Genomic DNA, 22,552 nt, shown 5'->3' with positions numbered 1-22,552 from the left:
CATTGAAGCAAATTCCTTTTAGATAAAGTTTCTCCAGTGATTTCAAATACCAGAAAAGCAAGACTAGACAACCAGAGCAACAGTTTAGGCTCCTTACAATCTGTATAAAATGCACATCTAAGAAACCTGCCCTAGTATTACCCCATTTACCCCAATCCACAGGATACCTTAAAATTGCCCAGGAAAACTTTTTACCACAAATTTAGTTTTCAATGAAAACACTCTTAATTCCAAAGTTTTCATACCACTTTTTTTCTTTTTTATTTAAAATACTATAACCAATGAACATACTAGATAACATTGTTTACATTCCAGTGGTGCATGTTTAATGACTAGGGCATGAATGATGAAAAACCACAATAATTATCTCAGCATTCCCTACAAAGTGCCCCATTTTGTTTTGTCTAGAAGAAAGGACAGGGAACGGAACACGGGGAAGGGAGAGGAATGAAGAAGGAATGGCATCATATAAGGAGAAAAGCAAATGTCAATTATCACTTAGGTTTCCAGGTTTTAACACCTGCTGAACAGGATAAACTGTAATGAGAAAACAGATGTCACAGTCCAGGCAGACAGTTACTTTAACTTCCATCATTCGGCTAAAAGATTAAGAGCTTCTCAAAAATATACCAAATATCGGGCCTACAAAAGTAATTTATTTCTTCGTAAAATTTACTAAGATTTATTCCTTTTGTAAAATGTAAAGAATGGACTGATATCACGAGCAGGTTTCTACTTACAAAACAGACAGTAATAATGTCCAACAAGCACATCTAACACAATTTTCCAAGATACACAGTGAAAGATTTTATACGTGAGTCTCTCTTACTGATGCAAGGTATGTGTTTTACACACTTACTGGTACTGTGTCGACATTGGTTATAAAGTATTTCATACACATTTATTATTCACACTCAGTAAAGATCTAAGAGCAAGGGCAACAGCTTACTTGGGAAAGCATAGAAAATTAGTGTGAGGTAGTTCAATAAAAACCTAGTTTAATTTGTAAGTTATTGTGAGAATAGAACATTGTGCAAAACTAATCCACAGGTAATAGTTCTCAAAAGTTTCAGTAATGAAGAGAATCTAAACCAGAAATGGCCAGAAAGTGTTGCTCTTACTAAACTCTCCTTAAGAGCACTTAACTGAGAGCAGTTTGAAATTAATTAGGACTTCTGTTTTCCTTACGAGTTTTCTAATTGTACCCCAAACTACAACATTTCTGCTTCAATGCCCTTTACCTCTTTACCTTTCTTGCTATTAAGGAAAAATCAGTTTCCTCTGATTCAGGGAGAACCTAAGAGAGATCAGTAGAAACACAATGTATACTACAATGTAAAGGATATGGAAGCGACATTTAAGAGGGCTGCTAGCGACAGAATGGTGGTGTTTGGTTTTTCTACGGTAAGAGAAGTGTCCTGGGTTCATGGGGCTTCATGCATTCACTCTACAGCTAATGTGTGACTAATGAACGACACTCACAAACAAACTACAACAGTTCTTTCTGAAAACGGACTATGTTTCTACCTCAAAATGTGCAGGCTTGTGCCCAGGCAACACTGAGTAGTTAAGTCTTCATATGCGTAGCACGTACTGGCCGAGAGTGTAAACCAAGTCTTATCTGTAACCCCAATACAGCTTCACTTGCCTGGGGCTGATTTTACTATCATTAGACACTGATGTCCTCCTCACCTTCATCTTTTCAGACCACACAGCAGGATTCCATGGAACAGAAGAACAAAGGCTTAAGGGCAGTTTGCTGCTTCACATACAACCAGCCTTTCTGTGTCGTTGAGGGGGTTGGTCGCATGGTAGCCTCCTCACGAGGAAGTCTCGTGTGAGTCCGGTGCCCTCATCAGTGTGGAAGAGTGCACACCAGGACACGCAGCAGCTACGGGTGTGTGACAAAATGAGAACTGTTCAGCAAACAGGGTGAAAGAGTTGAGATGCTCTCTATGTGTACGTTATAATTAAGCAATCCCAACAACAGTCATTTTACACATGGCCAGCAAAGATCAGAGGGTAACAGAATAGTTACCAGGAAGAAAGATAACAAAAAAATTAGAATTAGTGTCTCTTTCCTAACCTATAAAGTTGAATAATAGATCTTGATCAAAATAATTTTCTGACAGTAAGACAATGCATATATTAAGTATATATGAAGTTGAAAAACCAAAGTTATAAGATAAGCAAGATGGCTTTACATGAGTACTGCCTGACAGATATCTTATTTGCAATTTCCTTTTTTAAGAAAACACGAATGTTTAAGATATTCCAAAGGTTTAAAAAGCTTATGAAATAAAATGCACAAGTGTATCTTTAGCTTAACAGATTTAAGAGGGAAAGTTGTGTTTAGATATTGCATTTTAGAAATCTAGGGCACACAACATTTAACAGATGTTGTTTTCAGGATATAATTTAAGTATTTTAGTCTCCATTAATTAATAAGAGTTAATTTTCTCTAAATCAACTGAAACATGCTGGTTAGCAAGTGGGAGCTGGCATTTACAACAAATGATGCAGTAAGAACACCTGGTTTTCCTTGCTTAACCAAAATCTGTATCAAAAGAGATGGCTTATTAGCAATCAAACATAAAAGATGGGACTCTTCTGAGAGCGTGTCAGTTGTTAAAGTGCAATAGTGAAACGATCTACCCTAGAAAACAGAGCTGATTACCTGTCAAACTAATATAAGCCAACAACACACTCCTGCTCATATTTCCCATAAATCCAACCCTGGTCTGCAATTCAAGGCGTTATTGTCTCAAAACTCTACTTTGCCTAATAAAATTAATGCACCATGTTGTATGAGTAGAAAAGGGATTAAAAGGCTGACAACTACAAGAGGGACCGGAAATCACGACTTTAAACCACCCAAAACAAACTTGCTATTTGAAAGCATATAAAAAGGCGACTGTATTTTCATCCTAAATATTGCACATTAACAATGACTTACAACACCTTCCTCAAAAGGAATTTTGCACTAAATACGCAAATAACATGCCAAGCGAGCTTTCAGACACTGCATGCTGAGCTGCAAGCAGACCTTGATCCTGCTGGTCACTAATCCCAGTGGGCTTTCTGCTGGAAACCTGCCCCTTATTTAAGTCTGCATTTCCCAGTTCATTCCATGAACCCCCCTTGTTCTGAATATAACAGAAGGTGCTTGGGGCATTACAGACAATGTATTTCAGAGATGAGACTTCAATGACGTTTTACTTAAGAAAAACTCGGTTATAGAGAAATAATTCTGCAGATATAAAATGTAAACAGTTAACATACACTTGTCAGGAGCAGCACCATTCTTACACTACTCAACAGCCCACATTGCATGTTTTATTGAAAATCAGGTATAAAAAAATGAAAGACTCAGACTAAATAATCACCACTTAAGCCTGCTCTGCTCAGTGTGAAGAAACAGTCCTTAGAAAATGATACCCTATATATGGCTGTGTGCTACTATTTTCAGATGAACGGTATATTGCTCATTCGATACATCGCCTACAGAAACCTCCGTAGGCTTTGGAACCTCCTGACGGCTACTATAAATATGATTACGCTACAGGTAGAATCAAATGGCCAGAAACACCAGGCCTGGTGCGCAACTGACTGACACTAACAGGAAAGCAGAAAGGCCCAAGGGCCCGAGGCTGCAGGAAAGGGAAGACCAGACTCTAGCCCATCATTGGGACCTACAGCCTGAATAGACAGACTCAGTGTGTACAAAAACAGGCTCATAGCTAGAAGTGAACCATCTGTTTATTTGCATTGAAATGTATTATTCATGAAGTATCCTCTTGACTTGATGTGATCATAAGCCTTGAGCATGCCACAGACTTGCAGAAAACACCATATTCTCTTTACCTTACTTCTGTTGGGTGAGGTGGGGGCAGGAGGGTGGTGGTAGATGCCCAGCATCTCCAAAGACATGCTCGGAGTTATTCTGCCATTTAAATGATGGGGATTTTGCCAAAATTCATGTAGGATCACCTACCAATTGTGGTAACTAAATTAGGATTGGCAAGTAGCAAATATTGGAGGTTTGTTTTTTTTAATGCGTTCATCACTTACAGTAGTTATTCCTGAATATAACTGGCTACAGGTCATTTTTCCTCACTCCTCTGGGTTATTTCATTGATAAGCACATAACCCTGAAGGACAGCATCATGAACAAAACATTTGAAATAAATTCTAATAAAAAAACTATAAAAATCTTAAATAATTCATGATATAGGCAAGTCACCACATAATAATTGCTTTGATAAACAAAATCTTACAAATTCAGTAAAAAAAAAATCAGCAGCATAAGATAAAGCAAATATGCAAAAATTTTAAACCATGATAAAATAATTAGGTTTACATTATACAGTTAATTACAGCAAAAATACAATAGTTTTGTTGCTGTTTTAAAACACAACTTAAGTTTTAAATTACATCACTTGAAATTTAAAAAAAATAAACTACTTTACTGCAAAATGAATTCTACATTTTTGAAAAATCACTCAAAAATAAGACCACTGAATTGCTTCCAAAGTAGTTCTATCAATGACTAAATGACCCCCCTCCCCCCTCAAGGCCCAAGTAGTCATCTACAGCAGCCCAGAGGCCCGGCCGACGCTTCCAGACTGCTGTCTGTGTCTGAGGCCAAAGTCGGATCTGTTGACATTGAAGAGACATCATTGACAGACGACGATGACGATGGATGCTGAGAGCCATTGATCACTGCTGCACCTGTGCTATGAGAAACAAACCACCAAATCAGTTGCAGACAGAGCTGCAGACAGACCCAGCTACTCGTACTACACTGGTTAATCCAGTGGTCAGCAAGTTTTCTGTTGGCTAACTAAAAATAATCACAAGCAATATTCAACACAATACTCATTTATAAACTCTTTTCATTGCAAGTTATGAGGCAAGAACTCTGCAAATGTCTACAAACCGGGAGTCCTGTCCTGCCCACAAACTTGCTTTTCAGTTCAAGATAAGAACTGTTAAATCCAAGCCACACTTAGAAATGGTCCTACAGAGAGACTAGTTTCAGGCTGTGTGTGCACAATGCTGATAATACATGCAAAACTGTCTGCGCTGGCATTTATTGGAGCGAGGCCCTATGACGTACGAGTCAAAAAGGTAACAACCACTGCCCTAATAAAAAATAGTTTCTGACATCTTCTCACTGTCAAGTCCAAACAATACTTCCGGTACATCTTGTTTTAAAGCAAAAGCCAAGAAATCATTTTAATTAGAAAGGTCTTTAGTTCAACTGCCCTGGCTTACATGAGGTGACATGACTTGCCAGGGTCACTTGAGTGACCTAGATAAACTCAGGTCTTGTAATTTCTATTATAACAAATGCTTGGTAAATGCAAATATGGATTTATTAAACAGTTGGGAAAGACCGCTTCCTTTACCAAAAGTATAGCCTAACAAGCATTTCCTGGATTTTAAAAAGCAATAGGAATACAGATGTTTCGTTTTGTTGTGCTTCACTTCACCGTGCTTCGAGAGTGTTGCTTTTTTTTTTTTTTTTTTTTTAAATTGAAGGCAAGACCCTCTAGCAGCACAGAGATCATGACTTGTTTTACTGCGATACTTGCTTTGTCACGGCGGTCTGGAACCTAACCTGTAGTCTCTCTGAAGTATACCGTACCTACTGTACTTAACCTATGGAGAAATCTTCTCAAGGTCAGGAAGTGGGAGGGAATGACCCTGGGGGAGAGGAGAATGTTAAAGTACTTATACTAGGTAAGTACTTTTGAACTTCGTGACCACTAAATAAGGGTCATTCTAAATTTGAGTCTATTAAATAACGCAAATTATACAAGAGTTCCTAAGAATACACTTATGGAATAAAAGCAATGGTTTTCAAAATGAGCAATAAGAAGAATTTCTAGAGGGGAGTTTCAGGCACCCAACAATGCTAAAACTAAGCAGGTTGAAAACCACTGCTCTAGAACCCAGCATTCTCAGTGTTTGAAATTAACCCTCCCTTCTGAGTCATAAGACACTTAAACGTGAGAGCTTGTCATCAAATGTAACAAGGGAATAGCCAGGAAGAGTAGGAACAGGCACATCTTTAGGGCACTGGGGAGGGGACCAGGACAGAAAGGAATGGAGCCACAAGGGCCGAGCAGGTAGTCGGAGGCGCAATGGGAAAGGAAAGCAGACTGAGTGCTTGAGGCCTTGACAGCAGAGGAAAGGAGAGACGATAACGGTTCAGACCTCATAAGGGTCCGGTAGGTTCCAGCCACAGGGAAATGGACGTACTATACTGGTTTAAAAGTTCAACCCCTTATCTACCCCAAAAATATAAAAGCATTTCTCTATAGAGACACGTGTACGCCAATGTTCATTGCAGCTTTGTTTACGGTGGCCAAGACATGGAAACAACCAAAATGTCCTTCGATAGATGAATGGATAAAGAAGTTGTGGTACATATACACAATGGAATACTATTCGGCGTTAAGGAAAGATGATATAGGAACATTTGTGACAACATGGATGGATCTCGAGAGAATAATGCTAAGTGAAACAAGTCAGACAGAAAAAGCAGAGAACCCTATGATTTCACTGATATGTGGTATATAAACCAAAAAGAACAAGACAAACAAATGAGAAACAAAAACTCATAGACACAGACAATAATTTAGTGGTTACCAGAGGGTAAGGGGGTGGGGGGTGGGTGATGAGGGTAAAGGGGATCAAATATATGGTGATGGAAGGAGAACTGACTCTGGGTGGTGAACACACAATGGGATTTATAGACGATGTAATACAGAATTGTACACCTGAAATTTATGTAAATTTACTAACAATTGTCACCCCAATAAAATTAATTAAAAAAAAAAAAAAAAAAAAAAAGTTCAACCCCTGTGACACTACAGGACATGCCTGACTGAAGAGACTACAATCCCACAGCTAGCTTTGAAGATTTGTACTGAAACATTCAATTCATGAAAGGGTGTACTTTTATATATACTTTTCATGCTTCCATTTTTTTAATCAAAATTTCCTAATCTGATAAAGATTAACTTTTAAATGCATCATAATTGGTTATTTTTTAAATCTGAAAATTAAATACCTCAGAAAAGAAAAATACTTGTCTTTTTCCGAACGTTAAAGCAACATAGTAAGTTCTCAAATATCTGAATGACAATAATATGGCAAGTCTTTTATTTCAGCTATCTGGGTCATTCCTCTCTCAGAGGAGTCTCTCCACTCAAAAGCATGCAAACTCATTTTAATTATTAGCCAAACCAAAATAAAGATAAGAAGGTAATACAGGGGGAAAAATGCCTCTTTTTTAAGAAATCAAGTAGAAATGGCATTGTGATTATCTGCTACTTTAACATCAAAGACTGTTCCTTCTATTTTTGTATATAATCAGGCAACCGAATATTTTTATAACAGGTTTACTAACATTCTTCTTTGCAAGTCATGAGAATCCAGGAAATGTCTAGAAACCTGCAGTCCTGTCTTTTCTGTTGCTTCTTTTGTAACCACAGTCAAGTGTTGTCTATGATCCAAAATTTTCACTTATAAATTAAGAATAACAACCAACAAAGGAGAATAAATACAGCTGCTCTATTTCATGAGATTCCGTTTACTCAAACATCCAACACTTAGGACGTGCCACTTACTAGGATAGTATGTGACAGTAGAACATTCTCCCAAATAATGGACTTTTCAAATCCCACTTGGGCCTTCATCATGAGCACTCAATTATAATACTACTGCTGTTTTTCAATACAAAGCTAATTAATTAACTGCTACTAAAGCACTTACAGCTTTTGTTACAACTAAATTCTACATAAAAGCTGTTGAAACCAATTTATATTTTTAACAGGATCTGTATTATAATTTGGAAGATTGCATTCCTGATCAAGGATTTAAAAAACAACAAAATTAAAAACTCTAAAATATAACCAAAAATATCACAGAAAGCTACAAAAACTATTTAAGCAAATATGTTTACAGTACAACAAAATGGGCATCTGAAAAACTCTAAAGTTCTTATCTATAAACAGATACAACATCCAACTTTTTTCTTAGAATGTGGAAGAGTTTACAAGGGATAACTAAAAAGGCCTAGTTTTACTCAAATTCAAGGAATACCTGTTAAAACACTACTCAGCCTTCAAGGTTCAGCTCAAATTTCACCTCTTTTATAAAACTGTCATAACCTATATAGCCAGTAGTCTCTGCTGCTAGTCAGAGGCCATATGGGATGCTGGGAAAACCAGGCTCTTTGAAACGACTGATAAACATGGCTTCAAGTATTATCTTTTCTACATAACAGATTTGTAATATTTTTTTTAAACTTTTTATTTAAGTGAGTTTTTTCAGTACCCATCAGTTCCAAGTCAAGTAGCTGTTTCAATCTAGTTGTGGAGGGCGCAGCTCACGCTGGCCTATATGGGGATCGAACAGGCAACCTTGTTGTTAAGAGCACCGCGCTCTAACCAACTGAGCTAATCGGCCGCCCAGATTTGTAATATTATGTCATTTAGTTTTTCTGAATTTCAGTTCTCTTATCTGTAAAGGGTGCATAAGAATCCATCCTTCACGGTCCTGAGGGCTGAATTAAAGTCATAAACCACCAGTATCTGTCATGTAGTATTTACTTAATATGTACATGCTGCCTGTTATTTAACTTTTTCCCTCAATTCCTTATGATTTTACAAATACTAAAACTAAATATGATAAAAGAAAATGTTTAATTCCTGCAAACCAGTTTTATTCTTAGAGACAGAACACTTTCTTAGTGGTGTTTTTAATGTTACTGACTTAGTTCAATAAACCAAAAGTATCAAACACAGAAAGATGGTAACTTGTTATCACATGCACCAATTTTTACAATGAAGCTTTAGCTGATTTATGCAAAGTAAAGACTGTTAAAATCGTAGAAATTATAGAATTTAAGTATAGCAAATTGTGAGAAACTTCTTTAAAAACAAGACAACAATGCCAACAAAAGATTCTGTTCTTTAAAGGAATGTCAGTATCACAGAAAAACAAGTGCATCTGATGAAGTCAGTTACTAATACATTAGCATGATGTATTGGGCCAACAGCATACCAATGCTTTCCAATGTAACCACCCATAATTGCACTCCTTATGCTTATTAAATTCTGAATAATAGCAGTAAATATGGAAAGAACTACAGGTTTCAGGCCACTGAAGATTATAGCTCAAGATGTAAACGATAATCTTAGCCAAGCTTTTATTGTAACCAACCTAAAGGAGAGGGCTGCCCCCGTATAACTCCATTCTTGGTTCTCTCCTCCAAGTCCATAACTTCCTTGTATATCAATTCTGAAAAACAGGTGAACATAAACAAACTTATTTCTCAAAGTCTGAGAGCCATCCTCACAAGATATGAATGTTTCAAGTAAACATTTTTTTACACACATTAAGTATTTTGAATAGCGTCTTCCAATGGCAGAGGGTCCGTAAGAGGGTCAGCCTAAGATTCAAAGGTGTTAAAAACAATTCTTTGATCTTCAACCACAAATTATGTTGAAAGGAACAAAATCTCTGTCTTAGCTAATGTTCCTAAAGTTGGATTAAGGATAGAGCTGGGATTAGAAGCTTTATCTTGTTTACTCCACCAGCACTTTGTACTACGGAGTACGTTACCATACCACTATCATTCTGTATTACACATGCTGTTGAATTGTCTCAGTGAGGACTCCAATCACATCTGTCTTATTAACTTCTATTTCCTGAGTGCTGGTGTAGTACCTGGTACACTGTAGGTGCTTACCCAGAGACCTGTTAAAAGATTTAAATGAAAGAGTGTATGGAAGCCTTTTTAACACAATGGAATATACATACATTGTTATTAAAGAAGCAGGTAGCTACACTTCAACTGCTTATGAGCTGAAGCATGATAAGCTACCACTGCCAAGATTTCCTCCTGGAATCCTGTTCTTTTCCTAGGCTTCTGGGCAGTGAGTGAACCGCTGTGAGGACTGCTCCAACTGAAGACTGATACGAGGTGCTGCCCTGCTGGTGCACGTGTCTCTTGACTGTACTCCCCTCCTAAGTAATTCTGATGTCAAGTGTGAAGTGCCTGTGACTTTGAATGTCTACTTAAGAAGAATCTTAAGAGTCCTTTTGAGCATTGAGCCTTGAGCCCCTCTCGAGCCTTGCCTTTGCTCGGGGCCCGCTCCAAACCCTTTGGAGTATACTTTTTCTCTTAATAATGATGCCACCTTGAGCCCTGAGCCTTGAGCCACTTTTCTCAGTGCTCAGCCCACTCCTAATTCTTTAGAGGATACTATCCTTTCTAATAAACTTCTCTCTTACTACTTAAAAAAAAAAAAAAAAAAAGGAACCTTAAGAAGAACCTGGTGGATGGCACAAAGCCATTATTTGTCATCTTTTTTGGGTCATGGAACCCTCTTCTGAAAAAATGTACAAGCCAAAAATGTTGCACTGAATTTTAAGGAGCTGTAATTCTTTAAACTTCTGATAAAGAATCTCTGGTTATGGGGTATGACAATATTTATGTTGGTCATAAGGAAAAACAAGTCGGTATGTTGGAATGAACAAGAGCTAGAAACAGCTGAGTTTGCTTGGACTTGGACTTGGAAGGAGAAAAACAGGAAGTCTCCATAGAGGAAAAGAATGGGAGATGATTTTCTTCAAAGAAACAAGAAGGAATGACAGATATTTCAGATAGGAGGATTTAAAAAACAAACCAACCAACCAAAAAACAAAACAGCACCACTTTGTGAAAAGGGATTAAGGTAGAAGATTAATTAGGAGTACTAATTAGGCAAAGCAATCTGTAGTTAATGGCTTTGGCAATGGATTTTTCTTTGTGTTATGATGCTAAAACTCTTAAGCATATCTTGAGAAAGGCAGTTTGTAGGTAATTACTGAACTGCACTTGGGGCTAGGAGAAAAAGATACAGAACAAAGGTAAACATGTTTAATCAAAAAAACCCACATATATATCCCTATACAAACAAAAATACTATGTTTCACTGATTTTAAGATGCAGTTTTCCACAGTTTAGTATCTCTGAAATTGGGCTGTATCTTATAACCAATGGCACAATGCAACCATTGGTAGTGTTTTCTTTCTTAGTCATACATTCTAGTGTGTTTTACAATTGGTAGCCTATTAAGATTCCATGAGATACCATGTAATGATACATAAAAATATCAGGTTAGATATTTTACTACATACTCTGGTCCACAGTTATATGCTTGTACATTACCTATTACACATACAGACGCACCAGGTCCTACCCAATTCTATCATTCTGCTGGGCTCTACAGAGTCTAACTATCTGTCTCCCAAAATCATCTCAGAGAAGAGTAATCTCTGGTTATTCCTAAGAAAAAAGAATCAAATTCACTCCTCCCAAATAAATTTATAGATGGATTACCTGTTCTGGTTTACACCCCTCCAGTCCCTTTTGCCTTCCCAGTATTTAGGTACTTAGTTCTTAACAGTATGTCTTCTGTATCCATTTTAAGATCAGGTGAAAGAGGGGGTCAAGTAACTTGCCCAAAGTCATGTAGCTACAAAAGTGGTCCAAACACTAAATGACAACAGCACAAATGGACACAAACAGGATCTAAAAGTTACCTGGCCTAAATGTCCCAGGGAATCTTTTAAAGAAAGAAATATTTTAACATTTCCATGACTATCAAAACATTATTAATGTTCAATCACATTCATAAAATAAAACTACTATATTAGATTTGCAAAGATTAAAAATTAACTCACTCTTCTGGTGGTGGTGGTGGTGGGAAAGGGGATAAAATAGAAATTCCTAACAGTGCTGATGGAAGTGTAAACTGCTACACTTTCTTTGAAGAGTAATCTGGATATAACTGAAAAAGCTTCTTTGGCCCAGGAAATCCTGCAAGGTTTTTCTCATAGGCATGTTCTCATGTGTGTACAAGAACACCGCAGTTGTCTGTAACAACAACAAACTGGACACGACTTAAATACTTTTCGAGTAGGAGCTGGATATAGAAACTATGACACAGCTGTAAAACAGAGTACCACCTATTTAACCAAAGGAGCCAGGTATGTGGAGCAAGAGACAATAATCTCTAAAATATATGATTATATCAACAAAGCAAGTGAGTACAGTGTACAACCATTTTGGATTAAAATAGGGTGGGAGAAGAGAAAGGGGAGGGAGACACCAAACACATTTGCTTATAATATTTGTAGACTATGGAAGAACAAAAAATTCCAGGAAGCATTAATGATGTGTCTGTGTCTGGGGTGGGGGACATGAGAAAGTAGGATTAAATCAGGGAGGAAAGGAGACCTACTTTCTACTTTTGCACAAAATAATTATATCACCAAATATGACTATGAATAATGGAAAATATCTTTAATTTCCCCAAGATGATGAATAAATCAACATAAAAAGCCAGAAGCTCTCTCAGCTTCATCTCTAAGAATCTGGTGAATTATTACCTTTCCATTCTTCTATTGTGTGTTCCCTTTCATCTAACTGCTTGTCAGGTATCTTTGGTGGTGGCTGAAAAACAAAAGGTGACAATAACCAAGTAAGTTTATTGGGAATATATAAATTCTTTATAATTATTTGAAATATTAGCCAGACAGTTTGTAAAAATATATTAGACCAAGATTGATCAAATCATTAACCTTCGGATGTAGAGAGACTAGTTTTGGAACCCTCCTTCATGACAAGAAAAAGGATGTTTAACCACCTTTTTTTTCCTTCCAGCTTTTAAAATGGTCACATTTTATCTATATCATAGAACTGCGCTATTCTTTGAACACAGTAATTTGTTTTATAACTAAGTTAGGATTTTCTCCCAAAGCACTAGATATTCTAGCTCATCAGATCAGGTATCCAGGCACAAAGGCTACAATAGTGAGACGTAACTTTATTTCGTGAAGGAGGTACTTGGATATGTTCATTAACAAGTTACTTTTAATGCAAAACCAGAAAAACATCATCATTTATCTATAATCTTATTTAAAATCAAAATGCCTCCTCCAAACCTAACTTTAATTCTAACTGTAAGAGGCAATGTATTCTTCAAACAGTAGAAAACGAACTTACAGCTTCTGCTTCAGAAGGGTCATACCAGACATTGATGTACGGGTGCTGGAGAGCTTCGTCGACAGAGATCCTTTTAGAGGCATCAATTACTAGCATTTTGGATAACAAATCCCTGGCCTGACTGGCTGCAAAAATAGTGATGTTAATGTACATGTATCTCATAAAAAGGTGTTTACATTATCAGTACATTTCAGAAACTTGAAATTATCACTTATTAAAAAGTATGTGTTTTAAAAAGAATAGATTTTACTATAAAATCAGGTCATACATACGATTAAAAAAAAGTTACAAAAAAAATAACTAAAACCTCACTTTGTTCCACTACCCAGAGATAGCCTTGGGCTATGTCCCGTAATAACATGAATACACATACAAAATGGGATTAAATATATATATATATTTATAAAAAGTACCTTTAAGTTTGTTGTGTTCTGAGTCAGCTGGGAAAAGTACATCGGGGAAGAGCTTCTCAAAGCTATATCCAGCATATTTAGGTCTGTTTTCAACGTAAGTCCTTACTGTTGGTTGTAGTTTCTTCATGAATTCAGGACATGGTGTTCCCAGCTGTTCAATAACTTTATTCCACTGATCAATATCTAATATCAAGTAGCTAAGAAAAATACTCTGTATCTAATAGTCATATCCATATTAAAATAACAAGAAAACAACAATTTAAAAAATCCTAAGAATGTGGCAGTTATAAAGCTTATACCTTACAGCTACCTTGCAAGAGACAATGATTGTAGGTGGACAAAAAGGATCAATAACAAGCTTTGTGTGTAATCCTTATTTAGAGAACAAGTGTGTGTGTGTGTGTGTGTCTCATACTGATTTTATCATAAAAATGGAAGCTTAAACTAACACATTCCACATAGAAATGATAAGTGATTCAAAGAATAAGTCAAAGAATGATAATTCAAGTCCCCATAGGGACTCTAAATGTAAACTGTACACAATTCTAGAATACAAAATTTGCCTTTCTTTTCAGCTTATCAGAAAATGTCAGTGCATATCCTAGAGCCTAAGAAATATTTCTTATAATCTGTCCTGCTTTTTTCGTTTTTTTTTTTAGTTTTTTTTTTTTTTTTTTTTTTTAGTTTTCTACAGTTAACAGAAAATGACCAGTAGCAATAAAAATGATGGCTTTGACAAAAGTGGCATTTTCTTTTGCCATTCTTTGTTTAACCGATGTTAATAAAACTTTTTTAAAGCTCTGAAACTTATGAAAACGAATCAGTATTTTGGTAAGTTGTAAGACTACTTCTGCTTGAGTTTTTACATTCCAAGTCCCTCCTGAATACTAAGACCTAAAACTTGCTTATTGCAACCCAGTGCATATGGCTTTTTCCATTCCTCTTCCGAAAATAATGGTGTTACTAGCTGACAAATACGTAACGGATCACTCACTGGTAATGTAAGTGCATGAATCCAAATCTACCCATCACCATAAAACTATTATCACCGCTGAAATTCTCAGATGAAACGATCAGTATTGTTATGTTGAGAAATGAGACAACAACTAAAAGACATGAAACGCATAGAACATTAACAAAACAGTGGTGAGGGGAGGGGGACAAAACAAAAGGATGACCAGAGGCAACAGACAATTCCAAAATTCATACTAAAGTCCTAAGTTCTTCTAGACTTACACAAGTGTATAATTATTAGACATTTTTAATGCAAGCCATGATTTTTGATTTAGGTTAAATAAATCAACTCAAACACAGCAAGGTAACTGTGGATAATTAACTTGAGCCAGTGCTCAGAATTAATATATGGAACAATCAATAAATGAGGGAAAGGAAAGTCTATGTCAAATAGCAGGTGGTATTTTGAAAGAGCAGAGCAATTTAACAATATTATTAGGGACAGACAAAATACATTATACCCGACCAAGCTGTCATACATTTTGACCTTTAGAAACTACATTTTAGGCCAAAGATAAGGATACGATCTGTACCTGGGAACAAAACACCACCTTTGATCATTTCTCCCATGATGCACCCAACTGACCAAATGTCAACTGAAAACAAAATGCAATGACATTAACATAAAGATTTTGGTTAAAATAAAATAAAAAATAAACATTAAAAGAAAATCACGCACACCATGTATACTTTAAAATTATAGGAAGCAGTATAAAATAAAAATGAGTGACAGTGAATGTGCTCTAACTACCAGCAGAGACTGTATGTCCTACTGCCAGATGCAGTCTACAAATATTTCAGCTTATCTCAACCATTTTTGAACTATAACAGCCACAAACTTTATGTCTGTTTTAAAAAAAAACACATGTATGAAAGTACCATATTCATTTTCAGTAGAGAACATAAGGAAGTTCATCACCTAACTAATTAAACTGCTGAAGCAGCACAAGGATACAGTCCCTTCCTGGAAAGAGGATTTTGTGGCAAACCATTTCTCCCATAATGCACCCCACAGACCATAAATCCACTATATGTTTGCAGCACAAAAGAAGGAAAAGCAAAGCAAAAGGTTGTTAAAATCAAAGAAGCATAATATGACTGCATTATATAAAAAACTACAAAATATCACAAAAAGAAAAAAGTGATTTTAATTTTAGCTAATGGAATAATTTAAAACAAAATGTTTTTCAAATGGCTTTGATCCACAAAAGCAATCGTGAAGTGTGGCCTTTTAACTACATATCTAATTTTAAAGTGAGAGTTATGCACAGAAATCACATGATTAAAAATTCTACACATTTTGCCACTGCAACTTTGTTTATAAAATGTAAAATAAAACCAAACACAAACTTTGTTATAAGTTTGAAAAATACATGAGGTAGCAAAATTCAAAAAAATAAAACCTTGATACTATTTTGAGGTTCAACTGTGCATTATACTCTCTCTTTAAGTCAAACAAAAGAAAAAAGCATGAGCAGAAAAATCTAGTATATTAAAATATTTGACAGAAAAAAATGCATTTCTATAAATAATTAGTTTAAAAATTAATCTAAAGCTCTTTAGAAATCTTCAAACTGGATTTCATAAATTCATTTGAGTAGTGCTATGCTTATTCTGAATCAAAAGTCATGTTTTCTTGACAACGTTATGGTGTATTTACTGTACTATCCCCAATAGGAACAAGTGCATAGAGAATGAACAAATGATCAATTAAGAAAACTTAGCAAAAGAAGTTATTCCATGTTTTCCACCTAAAGTTTTTAAACCCATAAAAGTGAACAGCTTTTGATTTCAGAAGTTAGTTTTGGCTGAAGAGAGTATGAAAGTTCCTACTTTAAATGGGAACTCGAATCAACACCAAACAGAATCTGCTAGACACAGAAATAAGCGATTTGTGGGTCTCCACCTGTTTCATTAAAACTAACAACACACCCTGATATTTTGTATCTCTGGGTTTGAAAATCAGATAAAAAGAGAGTAGGTGCTTGCAGTTTAATAGGAGAACAGGGGAAGAATGAGTATTTAAACAGAAAGCCTTCGAAGCTTGCATTTGTTTTTGAAGTTTGAGTGTCCAAATTCTTTACAAGCAAAAGAGGAAAAGGGCAGAATTTGGTGTAACGGATGTTAGAGAGAGAACTCTTTACCATGTGGGAGGACTTAGGAAATTAAAGTGTACTTTCTAATACACTCTTACAAGGAGACTGCTAGTTCATTACAGAATCTTAGGAGCTCAATTGGAAATACATTTTGGAAATCCTGTGGCACTAAAGTTTCTCTAAAATTTCATATTAAAATACATACAAATGTTTTTTTTTTATATTTATGGTACATGGTTCAACTTCCAAGGATAAAACTTTAGAGGAAAGTTAATATTCATAAATCAGTTCAGAGAAAAATTTTTTCTAGGGTTTTCATTTTTTGGCAAAAATCTATTACATTTTCTCCATAGATTTTATAGAAAATGGCAAACTTTAGTTAAAAAACCAGGATACAGCGTACGTAGGTAACTTAAGAAAAACATATTTTTAAACAGATTTCGAAAGCTGTAAATATGGAGAAGTTGTTGTCTGGGTCAGTGAAGACTTTCTCAGAACATGATAAGCCTGGTTCAGACACACAACTAGCTTTAAAGGGTCTAACTGCTTATCCTATTAGGCAGTTTAAATATATTCCATTATATCACACTTTCCCAAAAGCTTTGAGGTAGCGTGCAATACAAGACAAAATAAGAGTTGTTAAAACAAGGGGGGATGGGTGGGTGGGACGGGGAAGTGTCACTAAAAGAAAGAAGTTCTTATGTTTAACCTTGTGCGCTAATGTAGTTATCATGTTTAAGCATTCCATTTGACTCAGTTTCCTGAGACCAAAAAAAAAAAAAAAAATAAGGTGATCTACATAATTCTTATCTAAGAGAAAAAGCATGTCAATTCTTTACATGTTATTTTTTTCTTGGTGCTAATTTCTGGTAGAGAGCTTTCTCCCAAGATCATATTTTTAGGACACTGAGTGACACACTACACAGTATTTGTGACAGGCGATGGTTTTACAGCAAAAGAAGAAGCAGCCTTCATGCTGGTTACTTGAAGTATCAATACGCAAAAAAAAAAAAAAAAGAAAAGAAAAAAGTAAGTCTAATACTAAACGCAGTTCACTGGATTCTACAGGGTATAAGACAATTTTAGGTAGAGAGTAAGAAAACAAAACAGCATGTTTAAGAACAAAAGAATAGTAAATGTTTAAAGTGTTTGTTTTTAATTAGCTCAGAAAAGGAAATTAAGCTAAAATCCTCAGTTCAATGTTACCTTATATAAAAAAGAATCCTGCAGACTGACTTAATACAGTTTCCTGACTCAAAGTGAACTGCTGTTCCAGAGTCCTTGCTAGAAAAAACATCTAGGTCCTTTTCTAGGGAGTATTTTGGATGAAGTTACCACATTTAAAGACTTATAGTTTAAAAGTCAATAAAATCCTGTGCAGACTTACTCATCTCCTAAATGTCTGGGAGTCAATAAAATTTCTTCTTAAATTAAATAGAAATATATGTATACCTTTTTTAAACTCATGAATTTTCTTCAACCTTTATTCAACTAGATATGCCATTGTTTTAAGGCTGGACACAGGGCTTTGATGAAACACTGTTCCTACAAAAGGTCACCTTAATTATCCATCAGATTTGAAGAATGGCTTTATTGTAGCTCTTAAAGTTTACACTAAGTACTATTGCTATTAACTTTAGTCTCCAGGTTGGAAATATGAGCAAATGTCATTAACAGAAAACTAGGATTACTACTAAAGATAAACTGTCAGCTCACTGCATATTTCTTTGAGTCCATGTTAGAAATACTCATTTTCAAGTTGTAAGAAAGCAAGTGACATATATTCTGGTTCAGGGGCCATGGCAACAAATTCATTTATCCAACAGTAGTGTTGAGGGTTATGCATTTGTATTTAAATAAACAGGGGCCCCCAAGTTTTTCCAAACATTTATGACAAAATTTATACTTAGTTTCAAACTCTTGATAAACATTTCAAACAGTGACATACATTTAACTCTATGCACTTCAGCTTAAATATTTACATAAGAAACCTGATAAAAAGCAGCAGACAAACCAGAACAGTATTTCCAATAAAGAGTGTTTGCTGACCGTTTTCTTTGTAGCCCATCCCTAGGATGACTTCAGGCGCTCTGTAGTAGCGGGTCACTACATAAGGTGTCATCATAAAACTAGTTCCTGCAGTCCTGGCCAGTCCAAAGTCAAGAATCTTCAAAGTGCAGTCTGATTTTACTACTATATTACTGGGCTTTAAGTCCTTCAAAGAATAAAAACAAAAAATGACTGCTATGATATATACAAATATTTTGCTCTTCACAAGTTATCAGATCTCTTGTAAAACAATCATGCTAATTATTTCTCTCACCATACCTGGTATCACTGCATAGATTCATCACAATAGGCAAACTGGAGAAATTAGCCTGATAGCATTTACTTATGAATACATACAGTTATTAGAGAAGTTAGGAATGTCTTATTTGCTGGAAATTATGATTAGCTAGCAATTTTCGATCAAGGGGAGTAAAAGTGATTTGGAAAGGCATCTAAAAGTTCACGTAAGAACTATTATTATAAAAGAAAAAAACCTTTTTATTTTTTATTTTATTTTTTTATTTTGGGGAAGGGGAACAGAACTTTATTGGGGAACAGTGTATACTTCCAGGACTTTTCCCAAGTCAAGTTGTTGTCCTTTTAATCTTAGTTGTGGAGGGCATAGCTCAGCTCCAGGTCCAGTTGCCATTGTTAGTTGCAATGGGCGCAGCCCACAATCCCTTGTGGGTGTCGAACCGGCAAACTTGTGCTTGAGAGCCCGCACTCCAACTAACTGAGCCATCTGGCACTGGCCCATATGTGGGAATCGAACTGGCATCCTTCGGCGTTAGGAGCATGGAGCTCCAACCGCCTGAGCCACCGGGCCGGCCCCAGAGAATCTTTCTTTTAAAAAATTCAAAGTCACAGTAAGTTTTATTATAGGTATTACAAATCAACAATGGGCCATTCTATGTCAATCCCAGCCAAGTGTCACTTGATCTTACAAGTTGGCAGATGTTCAGTTCTAAAGGACTGAACTAGTCGTTAGCAGGTTCCCATCACTGATTTCCCACCCCAAACCACACAAATTTGTTCATAAAAGTTTTGTCTGCTCATTGAGGTAAGACAGTATTTCTTGGTGTCAGTCCTCTATACAATTACTTGCTGCTCCAGCTACTAAATAACATCTTTGTGAACAATTTTCCATCTGACCTCAACCTTCAAGAATTCTGAGCTATGATCATTAAAAGAAAGGCGGCAGCATGAACACTCATGGCTTCCAGCTCAACACATTTGCCTGTAAGCTTCGATGAGTCTTATTAGAAACCAAGAGCCCAAGCATATACCCACAACGGAGACATTTTGTCACTGGTACTGACGCGCAGTACATATACTGAACACCAGTGATTCATGCAGTCAGGGGAGAAGACGGCCTGGAAGACGTTCAGTTTTGTAAAGTCTATATCCAGAAATACATGGATGTTGTCTTTAGTGCATTCTGATAGGCAATCATGGATCTAATCTGAAAACAAACTGTCAAAAATGTCTCAGAGCATTACCTGAAATTCATCGTTGTATATCAATATGTACCTTTCTACAGATGTTAGAACCATGGCTAACCGTATGAGAAGAGTAACTGAATGTGTATGACTGAGGCAGAGGCAATAAGACTAACCTAACAATGCTCAGACTTCTCTCCCACCCTTTCCAGCCCCCTCACAGTTAGGTGGGCAAGCCTAACTGTGACTAGTTCAGGCCAATGCTATGTGAGTGGGAGCAAAGAACAGAAGGGCATCCTGTTGTCTCCGTACTTTGGTCATCCGTGACATTCCAGACAGCGGACCCTGTCAACCTGGGTTGCTGAGTAGCACCCATTATGACCAGCACTGGACAAGCAGTGTGGGATATAAACCTTAGTTGTGTTAAGCCACTGAGAATTCTGCATAGCCTAATTGTGATATTGTGATTTATGATAAGAAATATATATTTGGTCTCTGTCCCAAGTATGGGCATAGAGCGCCTAAAACCCTTAGAATTTCCTAAGTGATAAGAGCAACAAAGGTGGAAGGACTGCTCTTTGCTATTCATGAGAAGCCCCCTGCAGGCTACCTCTGAGTTTATGTTAATGAGTGACTTTCCAAAAGCCCAAAAGGATAGGGGCTGTTTGCCAGGGGGACCAACAATGTTACCAGATACTGGAACTTTCAGCCCCACACTCAGACATCCTGGCTGGGCAGAGGGGCTAGAGACTAAGTTCAATCCCCAGTGACCAATGATTTAATAACCATGCCTGTGTAATGAAGCCTCCATAAACTCCCAAAAGGACATGACTCAGAGCGCTTCCTGGTTGGAGAACACGTGGAGAGCTGGGGACAGTGGCACACGCAGCGAGGGCATGGACGCTCCACGCCCTTTGCACACACCTTGCCCTGTGCATCTCTCCATGTGGCTAGTCCTGAGTTATGTACTTCATGACAAACTGGTCATCTACTACGGAAAACGTTCTCCTGAGTTCTGTGAGCCACTCTAGCAAACTGAATGAACCTGAGGAAGGGGACACGGGAAATCTTCAAATTACAGCCAGCAGGTCAGAAGCACAGGAACAGCCGGGGCTGGTGACTGGCATCTGACCTGGGGGCAGTCTTGTGGGCCTGAGCCCCTAACCTGTGGGAGCTGATGCTCCTCCAGGTAGATGGTGTCAGGATTGAGTTAACTATAGGGCACCAGGCTGGTGTCCAGAGAATCTGAGACTTGTTTGCTGTGGGCCAAACCACCACATCTGGTGTCAGAAGCTGAGCTGTAGTAAACACATAGGACAGTTTTCCCTTTACACTACTCTATTCTAACACTGAAACTGGTGCCAGGAGTGCAGCCACCATTATACGAACACAGATCACAGGTTAGCAACGGAGCAGCAGGCAGCAAGGAAACGAACATCAAGGATTGGAAAAGTGATCCAGGTTATACAGTAGCAATACATTTCATGACACTGTCATCGGGAATAACCTGCAAGCACTGCACTTGAATAATGAACCTGAAGCTCCAGAATACGGGCTGGCAAATTAAGGCCTGCCTGTTTTTGTAAAGAAAGTTTTATATATACAAATATCGGAACACAGTCACACTCATTCGATTACCTATTGTCTACGGCTGTTGTGTTAGAATGGCAAAGCTGAGTAGCTATTACAGAGACTGTATCCTTTGCAAAACCTAAACTTATTATGTGGTCTTGCCTTTACAGAAAAAGTTTCCTGACCCTGCTCTAGAAGAAGAGATTAGAAAGCAGAACTTTAGCAGTGTGTGTTTGTGGCTATTGGCCGCATTTGAAAGAACTAGCCACTTTAAAAGTAGAAATGAAAGGGAACAGAAAGTGTAGAATTGCAGGGCCTTGCCATTCTGGAAAACTTAAATGCTACTAGACACTTCAAAACCAAAACAGGGCAGATGGTTCAAATATCTCCCCCTCCAACCCATTATGCTCCTTCACCGTATTGATGAGGCCAATCAGATGACTTGTTTTGGCCAACGGAATGTGAGGGAATGTGATGTGCACTAAATCTGAAGAGAAGCTGTAAATTGGCTTGCTTGATTAGCTTGGCTCTTGCTCTTCTATCTTTCACCATGAGGAAAGGACATGCCCCAGGAAGGCACTCCTTCAGCCTGGACACTGAAACCTGAACATGCAACAGACCCTGAACCTGACCCCATGAGCTGAAGCAGTGCCACACAGCCAACCTGCAAACCCAAGCAAGCCATAGATGCTGTTTTAGGCCACTGGTATCTTGGATTTGTTTCTGAAGCACCATTTTCACACAATTCAAAGAGCCCTTGAGAGAAAAAGACGTGTAAAATCTTTCAACTGATGAAACTGAAGCCTGAATGCTTCAAGTTACATATTAAAGTCCAGTGAACTAACAAATATGCTTTGGAAAGAACTGTAGATAAAAATATAAAAAGTGTCTGAGAGAGCT

The 22,552-nt window shown here is 37.0% G+C and overlaps 1 protein-coding gene across 27 annotated transcripts in view; it reads right to left on the bottom strand.

Annotated features, from left to right (window-relative positions):
• Nucleotides 1-240: 240 nt before the first annotated feature.
• Nucleotides 241-22,552, bottom strand: part of MAPK8 (mitogen-activated protein kinase 8) — a 117,140-nt gene continuing 94,828 nt past the window's right edge. For 8 of the 27 annotated variants that reach the window (XM_081074912.1, XM_081074934.1, XM_081074932.1 and 5 more), the window contains 7 exons: nt 18,642-18,807; nt 15,021-15,092; nt 13,483-13,665; nt 13,070-13,194; nt 12,454-12,517; nt 9,238-9,315; nt 3,742-4,731 (listed from right to left, as the gene is read on the bottom strand). In XM_081074912.1, the coding sequence (XP_080931038.1) occupies nt 4,586-4,731; nt 9,238-9,315; nt 12,454-12,517; nt 13,070-13,194; nt 13,483-13,665; nt 15,021-15,092; nt 18,642-18,807 (834 nt within the window). In that variant the 3' untranslated portion in view covers nt 3,742-4,585. Of the gene's footprint in view, nt 1,892-3,741; nt 4,737-9,237; nt 9,316-12,453; nt 12,518-13,069; nt 13,195-13,482; nt 13,666-15,020; nt 15,093-15,451; nt 15,524-18,641; nt 18,808-22,552 lie in introns of those variants that run through there. The other 19 variants (XM_081074919.1, XM_081074921.1, XM_081074924.1 and 16 more) reach the window with 6 other exon arrangements.

Source organism: Rhinolophus hipposideros (genome assembly GCF_964194185.1).
Source record: "Rhinolophus hipposideros genome assembly, chromosome: 15".
NCBI lineage: Eukaryota > Metazoa > Chordata > Mammalia > Chiroptera > Rhinolophidae > Rhinolophus > Rhinolophus hipposideros.
The sequence above is the reverse complement of the archived record's forward strand: the minus strand, read 5'-3'. Positions and strand labels throughout refer to the sequence as shown.